Source organism: Nothobranchius furzeri, chromosome 17, assembly GCF_043380555.1.
Source record: "Nothobranchius furzeri strain GRZ-AD chromosome 17, NfurGRZ-RIMD1, whole genome shotgun sequence".
Classification (NCBI taxonomy): domain Eukaryota; kingdom Metazoa; phylum Chordata; class Actinopteri; order Cyprinodontiformes; family Nothobranchiidae; genus Nothobranchius; species Nothobranchius furzeri.
Window position 1 is genome coordinate 55,193,521 of NC_091757.1, and position 21,702 is coordinate 55,215,222.

Sequence of the window (21,702 nt, forward strand, 5' to 3'; positions counted from 1 at the left end):
AGCCTTGCTGTGAGTTTCCGATCACAAATGACATCATTTAGCTTGAATTTTCAATCATTTTTGATGATTGGAGATGCAGTTGGCGACCATTGAATCACCACTTCCTAACACCACTTGACGCCAGCACACAGGTATTAATGCGCACATGTGTAGGCTACAGTGTCCTAAACAGTCCAGTTTATTCACATATTTTAAAGTTCTTACTTATTTTTGTATAATATCCAAATGTGTTTCTAAATGAGCTTTTCAACAGTCCGTGAAACTGATAATCTGTAAGCATCATTAATTTTGCTCAACTCTCCTTGTGATAGCATTTGTGCTTCCGCTAATGTTCCTGGCAAAATTAGCTGTCGTCGAAGGTCTGTAGTTTATTTAAACACAAATGCTATGTTGGTTTTCCTAATTTAGCTTTCTAAAGTTGCTGGAATTGATGTTTAATAAGAGATTCACCTGAGCTTGACCTGTATTTAAATGTCCACAGCAGTCGTCACAAAAACATAAAGCATGAGCTTTCAGTAAAGGTTGGTGAGAGAAAAGACGCTTAATGCATCTGATGTTCAGGATTAAACCAGATGCTGAAGCCTTCGACTGACTGATGCAAACAGTTGAGTGTTTAATTGGTCACAAACGCCAAAGTATTTTATTGATGAGATTATTTTGTAAGTTATTACAAAGTCAAAATGACAACCATTGAATTGCTTGTGATTTACACAAACATTACATGTGTTACATCCAGGAAGTAGACACGACCACCACACTACAAACCCTGGATTTTGATTTCTTCCTTCTTCCTTACCGCCAGACTCGTTGGACAACGTCTCCTCTCAGTCTTACCCTTCTTTTGTCTTATCAGACCGTGACCTGTTGGGAAAAGCTCTTAATGTTGCCTTAGTTTCATCTCTTGTTAGCTTTTCACCATTATCCTTTTAAATGACTAACCTGAAAAATGGACCAAGAGTTCAAATGACATTTTTTTAGAATTTTATTTTTTTCCCACTTGGAAAAAAAAAAAAAAACACTTGGAAAAAAAAATGTGCGAATCAACTAAAACAAATCTGATTAATGTTTTTGGCTTCAAATTAAATATTTCAGAATAAGGTCCACTAATTTCCAAAGATTGTGGCTTTTAGGTGGATTTTTGTTATCGTAACCACCGCTGCCAGAAACAGAACTGAAAAAACAACATGGAACTGAAACTAGAGAAGCAGATCCAGGTGTTGTTGCCCTCACATCTGGGAACTTTAGTACCTGAAGCTGCTCATGTTCTCAGACTTTAACAGTAAAATTTTACGCAAGTCAAAATGTTTTTCTGGGTTGTTTTTGTGTCTCTTAACAGGTGAGGCACTCCTGGATAATGACACAGGACTGAGGGACTCATCTGCAGTGTTGATATCTGAGCGAGACACAGAAGGGACCGAAGAAAAGCAGGAAAAAGAAGACCTAGGCACAGCGATGGGTGTGGGGAAGAACACCACCTCCAAATCGATGGACAGCAGCAGTGAGGGTGGAAAATACGAAGACGAGAGCAAACGCGGCACTGATTTCTACCCTATTCCGGTACAAATATCTTATCTGTTTTGGATTTTGAGAAACGAAACTGAAGCATGCATGAATCAAAAAGGTGTTTCTTTGCACTCTCATGCCTAAATTTAGCAATGATGATATTCTTTGCTGGGAATGTATTAGCCGTGCTTCAACGAGCCTCTTCATGGTCACTTAGTGCCCATCTATCCATCCATTTGCTCTGTTTGTTCATTGGCGCCTGGCGGATTCATCACATCAGTCAATAAACAAACTGATAATAGTGATTTGCCCCCTCCCTTCCAGCTTTAAAGTACGTCTGAAGACATATTTTTATTCCCTGGCTTACCCAGCTGAGATTGTTTAACCCTTAAGTTTGTCTTGCACAAAACGAAAAGAAAATACACAAAAGTTTGCATGTAAATTCTTTCAAGAATTAGATACACGGCTTTAGAATATCGATGTAATAATCGCAGGAAAAAATATCACGATATATTGCCATATCGATATTTCAGATACACGGATTTTGAATATTGATATAATATTGCCGGTAAAAAAAATATCACGATATATTGCCATATCGATATTTCAGATACACTGCTTTTGAATATTGATATAATATTGCCGGTAAAAAAAAAAATCATAATATATTGCCATATCGATATTTTCTTGCATCCCTAATGATTTTTCATAAGGTCTTTTCATAAATCATACAAAACACACCTGTGTCTGAAGAATCCAGTGACGCACAGGAGCTGAGTCACTGTGGGTGAAAAGGAGCACAGACGATGTAAATGATGTTTCAGAACAATTTAATGAGTGGTGCTGAGCCTGAAGGTACAGATCTCAGTTTACCACAGGAGCTATGTCCCAACATTTATCAATTACCAAAACAATCAAGGGAGCAAGGATCTCTTTTTGAGATGGGAGAACTGTTCATCATTTAGAGACAATGAGGAAGAAAAGCTATTTAATTTATTCAGGTTTCTGAACCTTTAACACGTTTTATAATTGGGTTTTGAGCCGTTTAGACTTTTGTGTCCTTGTTATCATGTTGTCTCTCAGGAGGAGCCATAAGACATTTAGAGGTCGATGCTAGGATGTCCTTTCTTGGAAAGAAATGCTGTTTATGTGCATTATTTATGTTATTTCACAAGTAAATTCTTAACAAAATAAAATAATATAAAAAATAAAACATAAAGCAGATGTGTGTGTTATTTGCTGCAATAATAAAATCCCCTCTAAAATAGACTTTTTATAAACTGTATACTTTATTATTGCGATAATTATTCATGTTGATTGAATCAGTAGTAAACAAATCTACTAAAAATTGCCTGTGCCTCCAGGATTTTTTGATCTCCTCTCAATCCTAAAGAAAAACTGCTACCTGGCGTCATACAGTGGGGCAAAAAAGTATTTAATCAGCCACCGATTGTGCAAGTTCTCCCACTTAAAATGATGACAGAGGTCAGTAATTTACATCATAGGTACACTTCAACTGTGAGAGACAGAATGTGAAAAAAAATCCATGAATTCACATGGCAGGATTTTTAAAGAATTTATTTGTAAATCAGGGTGGAAAATAAGTATTTGGTCAATAACAAAAATTCAACTCAATACTTTGTAACATATCCTTTGTTGGCAATAACAGAGGTCAAACGATTACTGTAGGTCTTTACCAGGTTTGTGCACACAGTAGCTGGTATTTTGGCCCATTCCTCCATGCAGATCTTCTCGAGAGCAGTGATGTTTTGGGGCTGTCGCCGAGCAACACGGACTTTCAACTCCCTCCACAGATTTTCTATGGGGTTGAGGTCTGGAGACTGGCTAGGCCACACCAGGACTTTCAAATGCTTCTTACGGAGCCACTCCATTGTTGCCCGGGTGGTGTGTTTGGGATCATTGTCGTGTTGGAAGACCCAGCCATGTTTCATCTTCAAAGCTCTCACTGATGGAAGGTGGTTTTGGCTCAAAATCTCACGATACATGGCCCCATTCATTCTGTCCTTAACACGGATCAGTCGTCCTGTCCCCTTAGCAGAAAAACAGCCCCAAAGCATGATGTTCCCACCCCCATGCTTCACAGTAGGTATGGTGTTCTTGGGATGCAACTCAGTATTCTTCTTCCTCCAAACACGACGAGTTGAGTTTATACCAAAAAGTTCTACTTTGGTTTCATCTGACCACATGACATTCTCCCAATCCTCTGCTGTATCATCCATGTGCTCTCTGGCAAACTTCAGACGGGCCTGGACATGCACTGGCTTCAGCAGCGGAACACGTCTGGCACTGCAGGATTTTATTCCCTGCCGTTGTAGTGTGTTACTGATGGTGACCTTTGTTACTGTGGTCCCAGCTCTCTGCAGGTCATTCACCAGGTCCTCCCGTGTGGTTCTGGGATTCTTGCTCACCTTTCTCTTGATCATTTTGACCCCACGGGATGAGATCTTGCGTGGAGCCCCAGATCGAGGGAGATTATCAGTGGTCTTGTATGTCTTCCATTTTCTGATAATTGCTCCCACAGTTGACTTTTTTCACACCAAGCTGCTTGCCTATTGTAGATTCACTCTTCCCAGTCTGGTGCAGGTCTACAATTCTTTTTCTGCTGTCCTTCGAAAGCTCTTTGGTCTTGGCCTTCGTGGAGTTTGGAGTCTGACTGTTTGAGGCTGTGGACAGGTGTCTTTTATACAGATAATGAGTTTAAACAGGTGCCATTAATACAGGTAACGAGTGGAGGACAGAAGAGCTTCTTAAAGAAGACGTTACAGGTCTGTGAGAGCCAGAGATTTTCCTTGTTTGAAGTGACCAAATACTTATTTTCCACCCTGATTTACAAATAAATTCTTTAAAAATCCTGCCATGTGAATTCATGTATTTTTTTTCACATTCTGTCTCTCACAGTTGAAGTGTACCTATGATGTAAATTACTGACCTTTGTCATCATTTTAAGTGGGAGAACTTGCACAATCGGTGGCTGACTAAATACTTTTTTGCCCCACTGTATGTTAAGTCAGTCGTGAGTAAGTCCATTGACTTCATTTGTATCCTCGCATCGATTTGCATGTAGTCCTTCAGGGATGCAAATGTCAGAAAATGTTTGATCTCCACAAGGTTGTTTTAATCGAGGTGATAATAATAATAATAATAATAGAATGCCAAATCTGAGCGCATTGTTTAAACCGTAATTACGACTGCCTCAAGTGTCTGAGAGGAGAAGCGTGTCACAACGTTAAGTATTTTTTTGTGTATTTAGGTGGTGGTAAATGGAGTTGGAGGTGCCAGTGGAGACCAGGATACTGAGAACACGGAGCTGATGGCTATCTACACCAAGGATAATCAAGCAGCAGAAAGGGTAACATTAAAGGGAAACTGTGGAAATCCCACATGAGTCAGATAAGATCATTAAATAATCGAAACTGACTCAGTGATGGTCACATGGTTTAAACACCGCACTCGTGATGTTTTAATGACACAGTCAGCATCTCTTTCTGTGGCTTCCTGTGGGTTCGTCTCCTCCACATTCATTTTTTTAAATATTGTGACAAGTTCATTTTGAACAGCTTGTGTGTTCTTGTTGGTTTTCTTTTTTAGAGCCGTTTATTTCATACTCTGGTAATGGTTCAAATTAGGACTCTTTTGATTGTGAAAAATGACAATCGCCATTATTTTGTTTGAAATTAAGATCTTTATTATTTAATATGAACTTCAATGTTGATAACACAAATACTGATAACAAAAGGGAACTACAGTGAAAACATTTGCAAAATAAAATAGAAACGTATTAGTGATGCACCGATATGAAATTTTTGGGCCAATACCGATATCTGATATTAAGATCACCGTTATGACCAATATCCAATATTTGCCAATACAGATATACTGACATTAATGCTTCTAAAATCAGCAGATTTTGTATAGAATGAAAATTATTAAAGCTGAATTTACATTATTATGTACACACAACACACACATTTATAGTGCTGAGATTTCATTCACTGTTCATATGACTAAACAATTACACATCACCCCCCTCACCCTCTGAAACAGGCAAACGAATGGAGACGAGATGGAAAAAAATATCTGTTATTAATATCGGCCCAGTTTTATTTATTGAACTGATATTGATATGTTAAAAAATGACTAACAGTGGCAGATACCGATATTGATGCCGATATATTGTCCATCCCTAAAACGAATAAGCACAAATGTTGTAATGAACTTCCGCAACCTTCTGCATAATGGTCATCTTGTCCTGTTCAACGGTGCCGTAGGGGATTGTGTACAGCAACGCAATGCCACGAGTCACTCAGATAGATGACCTATTATTATTTACCAGCCTCAGAATTTGGAGGTGTGGTGTGAGAGCAAGTGAAGACAGTCAAATGCCTGTCTCGTGCTCATTGTGTGAGAGTTTGCAGCTCTGATAAGATAAACATCCACTTTAGATATGGCTAGCCGTAGCTTGAATTTATTTATTTTTTTGTGATAACAGTTTTTGAGTGAGTGAGGTTGACCATGAAAGGTTTATCATTTGCCATTTGTCACGGACGATGGACGGTAGCGGAACGATCCATGCGCTAAGTAGGCACTTAAGGAGAAAAAAGTCACAAAGGAGGTCTGAAAAGTGATGAGAAAAGAGACGGTTTATGGTTCAGATACCTCATGCTAAACATGTTACTATCAGTTTGGACAGTTAATTTAATTTTCCTACTATAAATTCAGTCTAAAAAGATTGCCAGTGTTGTTTGGCTGAATGTAGTGCAGTGTATCGTGATACATCGTTTCGTCTCCCTCTGTATGGTGATACGTCTGTCCTTGATACGTATCGTATCACCATAATTTCATCAATACACATCCCTAGTATTTTCCCTAGCGATAAGGGGCAGTACATACCTAAATCATTGCAAGCAAGTGGTATTTTTGTGTTGGAGTAAGACCTTACCAACGGATGGCCATTAGGGTAAAAAATCCCTGGGAATGCAATCTCTAGCATAGTTCATTTTGTTTACCTTTGTTGCCTGCCAACATGGCGTCTACTCTCCGAGAGTCACGTGATGTTCGGAGCTCTATAAATGTTTGACAAACCACCGTGTAGTAACTTATTTAGCAGGTTTTTGACGATGGATTCTTTGCCTGCAGTCAGAGATGTTTGTATTTTCTAACAGGCGAAAGTAATTTAAAAAAGGTTCAAACTGAAACAATAAAGGTGAATTAATGGTGCTGCGCACCAGGCTAAAGACCACAGGTGACAGATCAGTTGCTGCTGTGGCCCCCAGACTCTGGAGTTCTCTCCCCCTGAGCCTGAGATCAGTGGACTCAGTGGTCTCCTTTAAAAAGCAGCTGAAGACTCACCTATTAAAGCTGGTTTTGGTGTGACCTTCATCACCCTCTCCTTGTTCCACCTTCCTCAGGATCCATTGATTTCCCGCTTTCCTCTCTTTCTCTACATTTTTTATCACAATTGTCTATTATTTGCTCATGTTAAATATATTTTAATCATTTTCTAAATTATTTTTATATTTTTACATTTTTTGTTTTTGTGAATCGCCTCGTGATTTTTATCTTGAGAGACGCTATAGAAATGATCTTTTCTTCTTCTAAAAAAATGCAATAGATTACGAAGTTCATTGTTAGATGGCCAACTAGCAATGTTTGTATTCTTAAACCAGCAATAGTTAGCCTTACAAAACTCTTGAGACTTATTTGTAGCTGAAACTGGGCGACATTTGAGTCCTAATGTCTAAGTTTGTGTAGAAATAGTCTGAGACTGAAAAACCTGCATGTTAACTTAACTTTCCCTGTTTTTTCAGTGATTTAGCATTTTTCTCTTTTTTTATGTTGCTGTGGAAAAAATAATTTCACAGATTTGTTAGTAAACTTATCCTTTTCTCCTTGTGAAACACAGGCATACAAGACAATGAAATTCCCAATTTTAAATCGATTTAATGAAGTTTTTACATTTTTCCCAGTCGAGTTTAGGTAAACGGTGCTCTGTAGATGCAGCTTTTGAGAGCTAAAACACTTTCTCACCATCTAGCATTGTCTTGTTGCTCATCCCTAATTTAGTCTAAATGGATTATTCTGCAATTTCTACAAAGCTATAGAAACAAAACAGTTATAATCAGGGATGTGTATTTTTGAAATTCTGGCGATACGATACTTATCACGATACAGGGGAGACGATACGATACATCACGATATATTGCGATACATTCAGTCAGACGTTACAAGCAATTTAATACTCTGGTAATGGTTCAAATTAGGACTCTTTTGATTGTGAAAAATGACAATCGCCATTATTTTGTTTGAAATTAAGATCTTTATTATTTAACATGAACTTCAATGTTGATAACACAAATACTGATAACAAAAGGGAACTACAGTGAAAACATTTGCAAAATAAAATAGAAACGTATTAGTGATGCACCGATATGAAATTTTTGGGCCAATACCGATATCTGATATTAAGATCACCATTATGACCAATATCCAATATTTGCCAATACAGATATACTGACATTAATGCTTCTAAAATCAGCAGATTTTGTATAGAATGAAAATTATTAAAGCTGAATTTACATTATTATGTACACACAACACACACATCTATAGTTCTGAGATTTCATTCACTGTTCATATGACTAAACAATTACACATCACCCCCCTCACCCTCTGAAACAGGCAAACAAATGGAGACGAGATGGAAAAAAATATCTGTTATTAATATCGGCCCATTTTTATTTATTGAACTGATATTGATATGTTAAAAAATGAGTAACAGTGGCAGATACCGATATTGATGCCGATATATTGTCCATCCCTAAAACGAATAAACACAAATGTTGTATTGAACTTCCGCAACCTTCTGCATAATGGTCATCTTGTCCTGTTCAACGGTGCCGTAGGGGATTGTGTACAGCAACACAATGCCACGAGTCACTCAGATAGATGACCTATTATTATTTACCAGCCTCAGAATTTGGAGGTGTGGTGTGAGAGCAAGTGAAGACAGTCAAATGCCTGTCTCGTGCTCATTGTGTGAGAGTTTGCAGCTCTGATAAGATAAACATCCACTTTAGATATGGCTAGCCGTAGCTTGAATTTATTTATTTTTTTGTGATAACAGTTTTTGAGTGAGTGAGGTTGACCGTGAAAGGTTTATCATTTGCCATTTGTCACGGACGATGGACGGTAGCGGAACGATCCGTGCGCTAAGTAGGCACTTAAGGAGAAAAAAGTCACAAAGGAGGTCTGAAAAGTGATGAGAAAAGAGACGGTTTATGGTTCAGATACCTCATGCTAAACATGTTACTATCAGTTTGAACAGTTTATTTAATTTTCCTACAATAAATTCAGTCTAAAAAGATTGCCAGTGTTGTTTGGCTGAATGTAGTGCAGTGTATCGTGATACATCGTTTCGTCTCCCTCTGTATGGTGATACGTCTGTCCTTGATACGTATCGTATCACCATAATTTCATCAATACACATCCCTAGTATTTTCCCTAGCGATAAGGGGCAGTACATACCTAAATCATTGCAAGCAAGTGGTATTTTTGTGTTGGAGTAAGACCTTACCAACGGATGGCCATTAGGGTAAAAAATCCCTGGGAATGCAATCTCTAGCATAGTTCATTTTGTTTACCTTTGTTGCCTGCCAGCATGGCGTCTACTCTCCGAGAGTCACGTGATGTTCGGGGCTCTATAAATGATTGACAAACCACCGTGTAGTAACTTATTTAGCAGGTTTTTGACGATGGATTCTTTGCCTGCAGTCAGAGATGTTTGTATTTTCTAACAGGCGAAAGTACTTTAAAAAAGGTTCAAACTGAAACAATAAAGGTGAATTAATGGTGCTGCGCACCAGGCTAAAGACCACAGGTGACAGATCAGTTGCTGCTGTGGCCCCCAGACTCTGGAGTTCTCTCCCCCTGAGCCTGAGATCAGTGGACTCAGTGGTCTCCTTTAAAAAGCAGCTGAAGACTCACCTATTAAAGCTGGTTTTGGTGTGACCTTCATCACCCTCTCCTTGTTCCACCTTCCTCAGGATCCACTGATTTCCCGCTTTCCTCTCTTTCTCTACATTTTTTTATCACAATTGTCTATTATTTGCTCATGTTAAATATATTTTAATCATTTTCTAAATTATTTTTATATTTTTACATTTTTTGTTTTTGTGAATCGCCTCGTGATTTTTATCTTGAGAGACGCTATAGAAATGATCTTTTCTTCTTCTAAAATAATGCAATAGATTACGAAGTTCATTGTTAGATGGCCAACTAGCAATGTTTGTATTCTTAAACCAGCAATAGTTAGCCTTACAAAACTCTTGAGACTTATTTGTAGCTGAAACTGGGCGACATTTGAGTCCTAATGTCTAAGTTTGTGTAGAAATAGTCTGAGACTGAAAAACCTGCATGTTAACTTAACTTTCCCTGTTTTTTCAGTGATTTAGCATTTTTCTCTTTTTTTATGTTGCTGTGGAAAAAATAATTTCACAGATTTGTTAGTAAACTTATCCTTTTCTCCTTGTGAAACACAGGCATACAAGACAATGAAATTCCCAATTTTAAATCGATTTAATGAAGTTTTTACATTTTTCCCAGTCGAGTTTAGGTAAACGGTGCTCTGTAGATGCAGCTTTTGAGAGCTAAAACACTTTCTCACCATCTAGCATTGTCTTGTTGCTCATCCCTAATTTAGTCTAAATGGATTATTCTGCAATTTCTACAAAGCTATAGAAACAAAACAGTTATAATCAGGGGTGTGTATTTTTGAAATTCTGGCGATACGATACATATCACGATACAGGGGAGACGATACGATACATCACGATATATTGCGATACATTCAGCCAGACGTTACAAGCAATTTTTTGACTGAATCTATTGTAAGAATGTTCAATAAACAGTCAAATCTGATACGTTACATGTTTAACATGAGGTATCTGAACCGTGATGGAGGGATTTGCATTTCAATGGTGGAAACAAAACCCGCCGCACACTGCTGCCAACTAGCGGGTGGCGATTGAATTGCACAAAACAAAAAGAAAATACACAAATGTTTGCTTTTAAATTCTTTCAAGAATTAGATACACGGCTTTTGAATATCGATGTTTTATTGCTGGAAAAAATATCACGATATATTGCCATATCGATATTTCCGATACACGGCTTTTGAATATCGATATAATATTGCTGGGAAAAATATCACGATATATTGCCATATCGATATTTTCTTACATCCCTAGTTATAATTGTACTGCATTCATGATGGGATTTCTCCATGTTTTTGTGTTTTAGAGCTCTATTTCAGAGACACTTGACAGCACAGACAGTATGGATGCAAGGAGGATGGATATGATCTATACCATAGAGGACACTCCACCCTGGTACCTGTGTGTGTTTTTAGGCTTACAGGTAAACCCACACATGAAACTTGACTCACTTGAGGAAAAAAAAGATCCCGCTACACACTGGGTGTGTCAGATCTTTTGTCATGTACATGTCAGCTCTGGTTCAGTGTTTTTCTTCCCTCCATTCACATCATTCCTTACACAATATGAAGCCAGACACAAAAACAGGATTTGCTCCCAGTAGTCGTCATGTTGTCAGTTCAAAATGTTCCCGACTGAGAGATCACAGAGTGTTTGTGTCTGGAAAACTGGACACTAGTCGTGTATCATTCCTCTTTATTGCTGAGTGACTGCCTGAAAGCGCACACGTTTGTAACGTGGATCACTCAAGTCACCGAGTGTACAAGTTCTCTACTGAAAGCATGTAAAACGTCTTTCTCCGGAAAGTTCATGGTTTCTTACAGATTCAAGAGGAAAACCTTAAGAGCAGGTGGAGTGAGCTTTAAAGTGAGACTAGATTTTTCCAGACTGCTGAGTCATGATACAGAGACAAAAGAATCAAGGAGCACTTAAAACAGTAGATCTGTTCTCTGCATCTCTTAATCCATGTACCAGTGCATTGTGACAGCTCTGTGAAGCTGACCCCCCGTCACCTTCAAAAGTGCAGGCAAATAGGCTGCTCGGCTAGTGCTTCGTTTGTGCTGATTTGTGCAGGTAAAATTGACGTTTGTGCTGCTATGGTTTCTGAGATATTAAACTTTATTTTAATAGGTCATTCAGAGGTCACCGTCCCCCCGGACTGCTCCAAACTGCTCCAAAATGGACCATATTAGTCTACTTTTTTAGTGCTTCGTTTGTACTGATTTGTGCAGGTAAAATTGATGTTTGTGCTGCAACGGTTTCTGAGATATTACGAGTTTTATTTTTGCATGATGACATCATCAAATCAAGTCACTTTTGTGCTCTTTCCTTTGTCAGTCTAAAGCAGTGTTTTTCAACCCTGGTCCTCAAGGCACACTGCCCTGCATGTTTTTGTATTCTCCCTGCCTTAACACGCCCCATTCAGCTGACTGCAGTTCAGCAAAAGCTTGTTAATCAACCATCAATTGAAATCAGCTGTGCTGAATGAGGGAAAACCTGAAAACTCCCTGGACAGTGTGCTTTGAGGACCAGGGTTGAAAAACACTGGCCTAAAGTATATTTGCTTTTCAAACTCAATTTCACCTCTATAAACTTAAAGGTTATATTTTTCTTTCAATAAATTTGCCATATTTATTGTGTTGATCTTATTACCAAAGTCGTGTTTCACTCAACTTTACAATTTAAGAGTCACTATTCCTCAGCCACAACAAAATTAAATGTATAGCTGCAAAAAAAGATTGGATTTGTGAATTTGTACTAAATATAATGTATGTAATACATGTCCACTAAAATTATTGTCATTTTTTGATTTTGGAAATGTGTAATATCTCAGAAACCGTTGCAGCACAAACGAAGATTTTACCTGCACAAATCAGCACAAACAAAGCACTAAAAAAGTAGACTAATGTGGTCCATTTTGGAGCAGCTTGGGAATTTGATGATGTCATCATGCAAAAATAAAACTCGTAATATCTCAGAAACTGTTTCAGCACAAACGGAAATTTTACCTGCACAAATCAGCACAAACAAAGCACTAAAAAAGTAGACTAATGTGGTCCATTTTAGAGCAGCTTGGGAATTTGATGATGTCATCATGCAAAAATAAAACTCGTAATATCTCAGAAACCGTTTCAGCACAAAAGTCAATTTTACCTGCACAAACGAAGCACTAACCGAGCAGCCTGTTTCCCTCCCTTTTGAAGCTGGGGGTGGGGTGGGGGGGTGGGGGGTCAGCTTCACAGAGCTGTTGAGCTGGGTGAATTCTAAGTGGAATGCTATGAAATTACCATGATGTGTTTGACTTTGTTGAAGTTACCCAACAGTTTTTTAAAGAAGGGTCATTAAGGTGATTTAGTGTTGGCAGTTCTGTTCCAACTGGTAACGTTTAAAGCCCATAAAGCATTAATGCTTTGATAAATCAGCCTTTACACCATAAAGCATGATGGCAGCAAGAATTCAGAAACTGATTATTTGTTATTTTATTCTGTTTAAATAAAGAGGGGAAGTAAACGCCCTCTGCTGTCTCTGCGTCTTAAACCCACATGAACAATTCTAGGACAGTTTCCTCCTGCAGATTTGTAAACAAAGTCCATTCATGTAACTCATTTTCTTGTGAAACATTATAAATCCCTTTCACTCACACTTGCACACAGCCACCCTGTATTAGGATCAAACATTTGATGTATATGTAACCTCTGTTCATCCTAAACGGTGTTGCACCTCCAGAATCATTTCCTGAGCTTTATGTCTTGCTAATGCGACTACATTAAACTCTAACCCTAATACAGATTTGTTTCCCTTTTGCACTAAAAACCTCTGAAAATGTCAGCTCTTGTAAAAGTTGCTTTCATAAACCCTGACTCTGTGGCATCCTCTTGTCCAGCACTACCTGACCTGCTTCAGCGGAACCATAGCCGTTCCGTTCCTCCTTGCTGAGGCGATGTGCGTCGGCTTTGATCAGTGGGCCACCAGCCAGCTCATCGGGACCATCTTCTTCTGCGTGGGGATCACCACCCTGCTGCAGACCACGCTGGGCTGCAGGTACACACACAGTTAACACCTTAACGGAAACATTGTGTGATGTCTGATGAGTTGGAAATTTTGACACTTTAATTTGTTCATGCGAAGATAAAGTTCCTCTGATACTAACTTTCCTCTGTCACACCACACTGAGCTCAGCTGTGTGTGCAAATGAAAACCTCTTCAGGTTCCTGGTTCTGTTCATGTGACAGCATTTGTCCCACAAGGCTGAGACTTCCTCTTCAATGAGAAGAGAAGCAGACTGTCCAAAGGTCCTCAGTTCTTTAGAACTGACGTGACAAACTTTAAAACCAAACTCATTTCCTAGACGTAAACACAAAATGTTTATATGTCGGTAACATTTCACTTATTGCCAAGAGGAGAGATGAAGAACACCTGGAAGTCACACATAGGTTATATCAGAGGTAAAATTGCCAAAGCCATTGCAGTACTACATAAAGTAGTTTTTACTGAATAGTTCTGGATTGCTGACATTGTATAACTCACTAATTGTTCCATACTTGACTTACTGTGTAGAAATATGGGGATCCACATGTAAAACTCATAGACAACCACTGTTTATTCTACAGAAAAGAGCATTGAGAATCATTAACAACAATCGCTATAGAGCTCCGGACGTCACGTGACTCTCAGAGAGTAGACGCCATGTTGGCAGGCAACAAAGGTAAACAAATTGAACGGGATCGGCTTGGATTTTACTCCGTCTGAGTTTACTTCACACTTTAAAACCGAAGAAATCGTTTTATATAGTCTGAAATTAAGTAGACTAAACATCTCCGACCCTTACCGTGCCCCTGGGATACTTTTTAAAAACGCCAGAAGTTGTCGGAGCGGCCAGGGAACGCCTTGGGATTCCCCCGGAGGAGTTGGCCCAAGTGGCTGGGGAGAGGGAAGTCTGGGCCTCTCGACTTAGGCTACTGCCTCCACCACCCGGCTCCGTATAAGCGGATGAAAATGGATGGACAAATAACAGATTTACACGTAAGTAGTTTAAATAGAGTGCTGTGCTGTTTGAACGTATAAACTGAACGTCAAGAGAAATCACTAGTTTGATTTTTTTTTTCCATGAATAAAATAAATATGTCTGGCAGGAGCGTCTCAGGATCTGTCTGAGATCTGTCTCGGTGAGACAGATAATAACAATCCAAAGTGCTTTTTATGTGTGATCTGACAAATGATCAACCATTGCTTAAAAATTAAATGCAGCTTAGCCGGTTAATTGCTGTGATCATAAAACACGTAAACGGCAGCACGCAGAACTCACGAGGCAACGTTTTACGTGATGTTTACTTGTTGCTATGAGTAATAAGACAGAAAAAGCCACGCCAAAATAAGTTTAGGAAGCCCACTAAGAATCGTAATAAAAGCATTTAAAATAAATACCATACACAGGTGAGGAAACGTTGGTTTAAGTACCTGATATGAAGCGGTCGCTGCATAAGCGAAAACCTTTACTCTCGGGATCCCACAGCTTCATTTTAGCCCGGTCACTAGCGCGTTTTATTACAATGATCCAACGTTTGCGGCGCTCCGGATCTTGGGGAATCCTGTAGATGGATCATCCCTTATGTTGTCCGCATCTGTTCTGCATCCTGGGGCACAACAGGAATCTACCATATTTCCCGTTTGATTGAGTTTTCTGACAATAACAAATAGCCCAGCTACCGGCTTCTGCCTGCCAAGATGGCGCCGTTTCGATTTGAACTGTTACATGCCGGGAGAAGTGACGTCAACTCCCAGAGCTCTATAGAGATCCATCCAATCCGTTATTCATCAAATATAAACTACTGAAATTTTATGATCTAGTGAATATGAAAATATCGCAAACAATGTATAAAGCTAAAACCAATACGTTACCCACCAACATTCAGAACATGTTTGAGAAAAGCGTCGGTAATTATTTCTTAAAAGGAACTGAAGTATTTAAAAAAACGAAATTTAGAACCAGAATGAAGGTGATGACTATCTCTGTAAATGTGTGAGAATATGGAACAACCTTAGCAAACACATGAAAGAATTAAAGTCACTAAATATATTAAAAAAAAACGTATCAAATCAGGTGTTTTACAGAACTACAATCACCTAAACTCAGTTGGTGTCTGATTAGGTCTGTAAGTTACAAGAATATAAAATGAATCTGTGTTTCGTTTTGTTTTGTTTTGTTATTGAGAATTGTATGGAAGCAAGTTTGGTTTGTAAATAGGGGCAGATAATATAAGGTATTTCTTCCTTCTGCTGCTTTTCATTCTAATTGTTTGGTGTTCATGTTTATGTATGTTTTTTATGTTGTTTGTATGTGTGTGTGTGTGTATATATATATATATATATATATATATATATATATATATATATATATACATAAACACTTTGAATGAAACAAAGAAAGAGAAAGAAAGGTGTAACAGAATAAAAACACAGACTTCTGTAAGAAGGAAGACCTACTTTTACAAAAAAAAATAGTGCTCTCAATGTTAGGAACGGCTCGTTTGACCTACTTCCCACAGTTATGGGTCTAACCTGTATTGCAAAAAAATATTTTTCCGCTTACGTCACCTCACTGCCTTTAAAATTTAACAAAAGTTTCTCAAACACTTAGTGTTTCTAACTCCAACATTTTAACAGATTTAATCATTAATCCGCAGTTTACCTAATTAAACTCCTGAGTTTTTTAATGAGTTTTCTAAATGCTAAATTTTAAAACTTTCTCTGGGATTTTTTTATATTGTTACACGTAACCTGCAGAGCTTGCTAGATAACGTAAAATAAAACACTGTAGTCTCATTCGGACACCAGATATGACAGGAAGTAAGGTTGCTTTGTCTTCTGCAGCTGGTGTACGGTGTGTTTAATTTGCAGTCTGGTGCAGAATTTCAAGGACATTTTTCCCTAGCATGTTAAGATTCGCTGTTCGTTAGTAATAAAACATTGGCTGCATGGTGGAGCAGTGGTTGGCACTGTTGCCTCGCAGCACGAAGGTTGCAGGTTTGAAACTCGGCTGCGGCCTTTCTGCGTGGAGTTGCGTGTTCTCCCCATGCATGCGTGGGTTTCCTCCGGGTACTCCGGTTTCCCCCACAGATCACAACACGCCCTATAGGTTATAAAATGTAAGACGCTTTGGATAAAAGCGTCTGCCAAACAAATAAACTTAAAACATGGCTTCCTGCTTAAGGTTGGTGAAGGAAAACGAGCGATGCTGCATTCTTAACACTGTTTTCATCAAAACATCTGTCACAACCATAAAGATCTTGACAAATAAAGCAGAGCAAGTCGCTTGCCTTTGTTTGATGTGACTTCACTGTTCTGACAGATGCACCTCAGCAGCAGTAATGAGTCAGAAAGAATCAGACGTGACTTGATAGAACTATTATGATTCTGTTTTATGTCCGACAAGTGCCTGCATGACCTGGATTTTAATGAAACGCCACCTCTGAGAGGCTGGCTAATATCCACGGCAACCGATAACATCTAACGGAAGCCGTTATTTCAGGATGACTATTTAAAGAGCAAGTCACTCCAAATCACCATTTTTTTTGCTGATAAACTATATAAATGAGTGTCTGATCGTACTGTAGACAAATGTAGTCCATAATTCGGCATAATTCCCTCTTTCCTATTCACTCTCTCTCTTTCTTAACATTTTTTCTTTTAAATCGCAATTGCTTATTTTTGCTCATTTTAAATATATTTTTAAACATTTTCTAAATGCTTTTTTATATTTTTACATTTTTTTATTTTTTGTTTTTGTGAAGCGCCTCGTGATTTTTATCTTGAGAGGCACTATAGAAATGATATTTTCTTCTTCTTCTTTAGTGCACCTTAGTTAAAATTAAAATATTCTTGCCTAAAACTGTCAGCGATGCACCGTCGTTAGGAAAAACCTCAGCGCTGCATTTGAATTTAAATCTGCCATCACATTGGCTAAGAGGTACACTATGATGTTAGATGGTACATTATGATGTCACAATGTCGTGAGTGTGTGTGTATTTGTCAGAGGCTCCGCACTCTCGGTCTGCTAGGCAACAGCATTTGTTGCATTTTTCAAATAGGAAGTGGGAGTTGAGTAAGAATCTGGTAGGGGGTGACTTGCTCTTTAAGTGCGCTTAAGTTAATTTGTTTTAAGTTAATGAAATTTTAATTCTGATAGTTTTTTTATAACTTCAACATTTTATAACACATAAACAAAGAAAATATTGGTAAATATGACCAACTACAGATTGTTTTTTAGTAGCGTCAGAGGGTGTTCTGTGGTCTCTTATTTAGCTTTTCTTGTTTTCCAACATAAACAAGGACAGAATCAGGTGTTAGCTTCAGGATTAGTGACATTCTTTTCACACCAGCATGCCCCCCCCCCCTCTCTCGCCCTCTCTGAGGCAGAGCTGAGAAAGGTTGAGAGTGCAGCTATCTGTCCATCTCTCTGTGGATTAGGGTCTCCAGAGAAATGTCACTGAATGGAAACGACTGAGACAGGAAGAGAAGCGGTGTCAAGGAAACGTCCAGCACGTACTTCTCTGGTTTGATCACTCAGAACAACAAATGAAAGCTTCGTAGACTTCATAAATCTGTTGAATGGGTCAGAATATTGTGAGAAATATGATTTTTATGATGAATTTATTTTTTCCTTAAAGCCACAAATCCTCATCGAGTAAACTGCTGTGGTCTAAAATAGAAGGGATGGTTTGCAGGACCAAGACTCTCATTACTGAAATGCAACATTTCAACGTGTGAGTTTTTATTTTGTTTGTTGCAGGTTACCTCTGTTCCAGGCGAGCGCGTTTGCCTTTCTGGCACCAGCCAGAGCCATCCTGTCTTTGGACAAATGGAAATGTAACGGCACAGGTAACTTTACTCCTCTAGCTCCTAAAATTATAGAAACTAATAAAATCTGTTTGTTACCAGCACCAAAATAGCACGTACATAAAGGCCTCCAAATGGGCTTTGATTCGATTTATTTGTAGGGTTTAATTTTTTAATATTGAATGACATTTCCTTGTATTTTAACTCAACCAGAGCATCCACTGCTGAACGGGACCGAGCTCCTTCATACAGAGCACATCTGGCACCCCAGGATACGAGAGGTGAGACAAAAAGTCATGTGGATTTATTAGATAACATGTTATTGAAATTGAAAGGTTAAATAACTCCTTATGCAATGGTTTACACAACTCTTAGTGAATGTTTTTGATAACCTAAACTCTGGACAGTTGCACTTTTAGGTAATTTTTTGTGCCGATGAGGATTCCTTTGTGTCTAAATTTAGTGCTGTGAAAACTCAACGCGTTAATTTAGTTAATTAATGTGAAATGTTTAATGCATTAAAAAAATTAACGTAATTAATGCAGCTTTTAAAATTTTACGTAATCCGACACCTCAAACTCGTGAGCGGCTCTGAAGGAGGGGGCAACATTGCGCTATGCTGGTATCTGACCTGCTGGAAATGATTAGAAGCAGCAGCAGAAAAAGAGAAGGAGAGGAAAAGCTTGCTAGCATGGACGATGCTGTCCATGGAGCGCTGTCTAGATCGGTACAAAGCAGAGCCCAAAATGGGTATTGGACTCAGTCCATTACAGTGGTGGTTGAAGAGAGAAGCACATTCCAGGCTGGCACCTGTTGCATGCAAGTACCTGTCGACCCCTGCAACCAGGGGGGCTGCCAGAGATTTTCATAGGGAGCTCTGAATAAATATACATTTCATAAATACTAAAAGACTGTTTGTTTAATGTCTTAAATGAGAAAAATACTGCAAAGTACTTGTGATTTTTAAACTTTTTTTTTTTTATTCAACTTTGAAACTTTTTTGGGCCCCTGACAGCTGTGGGCCCTCTTCCTAATCTTTCACCGCTTTACGGCGCCCCTGCCTGCAACCACAGTGCCTTGTGAGAGATTATTCTCACTCTTAGGTCACGTCGTTGGTGCGCTCCATGCAGCTGCGTCCAGCGCACGGTCCATTCTCAAAGTGGCACAACCAAAAAACTATAATCAACCCACGATCGTTAATGTCCGCACATGTTCTCTACTTTCTGTCTTATCTGTGCCTGAAGCACTCTGCTACTGCGGAGCTCTTCACCTGTGCTGCGGTGATTTCACCTCACTGACGCAGCATCGAAACGCGCTCTCCGCTTTGTGGACAGGAGATCCCTTTGATCTGCTCAAAAGTAACTGATGAGGTGAAAAAGTAAGAATTCAGGCATCAGCTTTTCTGGAGAGTTTAGAGGAGATGCAGGAAGATGAGAGACAGACAGGACAGGAAAGAAGTTAAATAAAAACAAAGTGTTGAAAAGTAAAATGTAGGTAGATTTCTCTCCACTACACGTTTTTACCTGTATAAAACAATAAGTTACACACATGTAATATTTATACATTTGATACAATTCAGATCACCTTCAAAACTCTGTCACACACCCAGGGCCGTTTCAAGGCATTCTGGGGGCCAAGGCAAAACAGAACCCCCCCCCCCCCCCCCCATAACTGGGCTCCCCAGAAGCCTCTGTGTAATTCATACCCTCTCCAGGAGTATTAGTTATACAGTTTTTGTAAAAGCCCCTCAGACATTACTTACATGTTCTAATATTATCAGATGAAAAACTAAATTATCAGACACGCCGTCTCATCTGCTTCTTTTCTAAACTTGCAAAAAGTAACAAGACCATTTGAAAGCCATTATTTGTGGATTCTCTGAAAGTTTCCATGGAGTGTGTGACAGCTTATTTTTTCATTGAGAAATATAAAACTGGAAAAAAGTGTAAGAGCAGCCAGGGTAATGATCAGTAAAATTGCGATTAATCACAATTAATTACAGAAAATTGTGCGATTAATTAGTTAATTTTTTTTAATCGACTGACAGCTCTAGTGTAAATGTCTGTAGGCGCTGGGTTTGATGGCAGATGCTGTTCATTAGCATTAACCTTTCCAGTTTACGTAAGCCAGTCAGTGATTATTTTTGTGGGATGTGAATGAGAAAAAATTCGATCAGACTGAATCAAATTTTAAAAATGAGGAGAATGATTGGATGTTATAAAAAGCTGCGACGAGGGAGAGTCTAACAGGGTTACAGAGCAACTGTGGCGACGGCAGCTAATGGTCCACTCTGATTTATAAATGATTGCACATCTTGTTTGGCTAAAAGAAGAAATATGATGGTTGTTTACATATTTTCTTTCAGGCTGCTAGAAGAATTCATTCCTGTTGACTACTGTAACTTTAATGTTCTGCTGTACTGATCTGACATCAGCTCATTAAAGGGATACTTTGCAACTTTTTCATAGTCTTAAATCATTTTCTTGAGCCAGTATCTGCTAAAATGACTCTTTACAGGATTAATGAAAGGCCCCCCAGCCCCTATCGCCCCCTGCGACTAGAATATTCCACTTGCAACTTCAGACTGGCGGGACACTCTGAGCTGGCATACTAGGCGCTGCAGTCTGGTTCCAGCAATCTTCCCTGCATCTTTCAAATCATGTACAGCTGATTTGTTTAATTTGGTGATGAATCACTTCTGTAGACACTAGTGAAGGCTGGGGAAACATTTCAGCTTTCAGATTTAGGTGTTAAAAAGACAAACGCACAGCTTTCAGTTCTACAAATGGACAACAAGGGGTGCTAAAAGCAAGCCCAAACTGCCTAGTTCCCATACTTACTTCTTTCTTTTGTTTTCTTTCGCCACAATTTCCAGATCCAAGGTGCGATCATCGTCTCATCCCTCATTGAGGTGTGTATCGGAGCTCTTGGTCTGCCCGGGATGCTGCTGAAGTACATCGGGCCGCTGACCATCACCCCCACTGTGGCTCTCATTGGGTTGTCCGGCTTCCAGGCTGCAGGCGAGAGAGCTGGAAAACACTGGGGCATCGCTATGCTGTAAGAACAATATAAACCATTTATAAAGTCACATTCTAGCTTAACATAATTGTCCAAGCAACATGGCATCAACATGTTTAGCCTGTCATGGATGTGTCTTAATTTCTGTCTGTAATGGAATTACTACGCAATTAATCCTCCATTTATCCAAAAGTAAATGTGTCCAACTGCTTGTCTTTTCTCTAGAATTTTGTTTTTGAGGTTTTGTCTAAAGTTCTGCACTAAAAACTGATTTTATGCGACTGGTCAAGAAAAACAGAAAATTCCAAAAAGAGAGAGTTCTAGATGACGTCGC

At 38.9% G+C, this 21,702-nt stretch overlaps 1 protein-coding gene across 2 annotated transcripts in view; it reads left to right on the forward strand.

The window, feature by feature from the left end:
- The window catches only part of slc23a2 (solute carrier family 23 member 2), a 46,939-nt gene that overhangs the window by 13,937 nt on the left and 11,300 nt on the right, over positions 1-21,702 (forward strand). For both annotated transcript variants that reach the window (XM_015972986.3, XM_054731619.2), the window contains 7 exons: positions 1,337-1,557; positions 4,775-4,873; positions 10,822-10,938; positions 13,399-13,556; positions 18,304-18,392; positions 18,564-18,631; positions 21,226-21,407. In XM_015972986.3, coding sequence (XP_015828472.3) covers positions 1,337-1,557; positions 4,775-4,873; positions 10,822-10,938; positions 13,399-13,556; positions 18,304-18,392; positions 18,564-18,631; positions 21,226-21,407 — 934 coding nt within the window. The remainder of the gene's footprint in view (positions 1-1,336; positions 1,558-4,774; positions 4,874-10,821; positions 10,939-13,398; positions 13,557-18,303; positions 18,393-18,563; positions 18,632-21,225; positions 21,408-21,702) is intronic.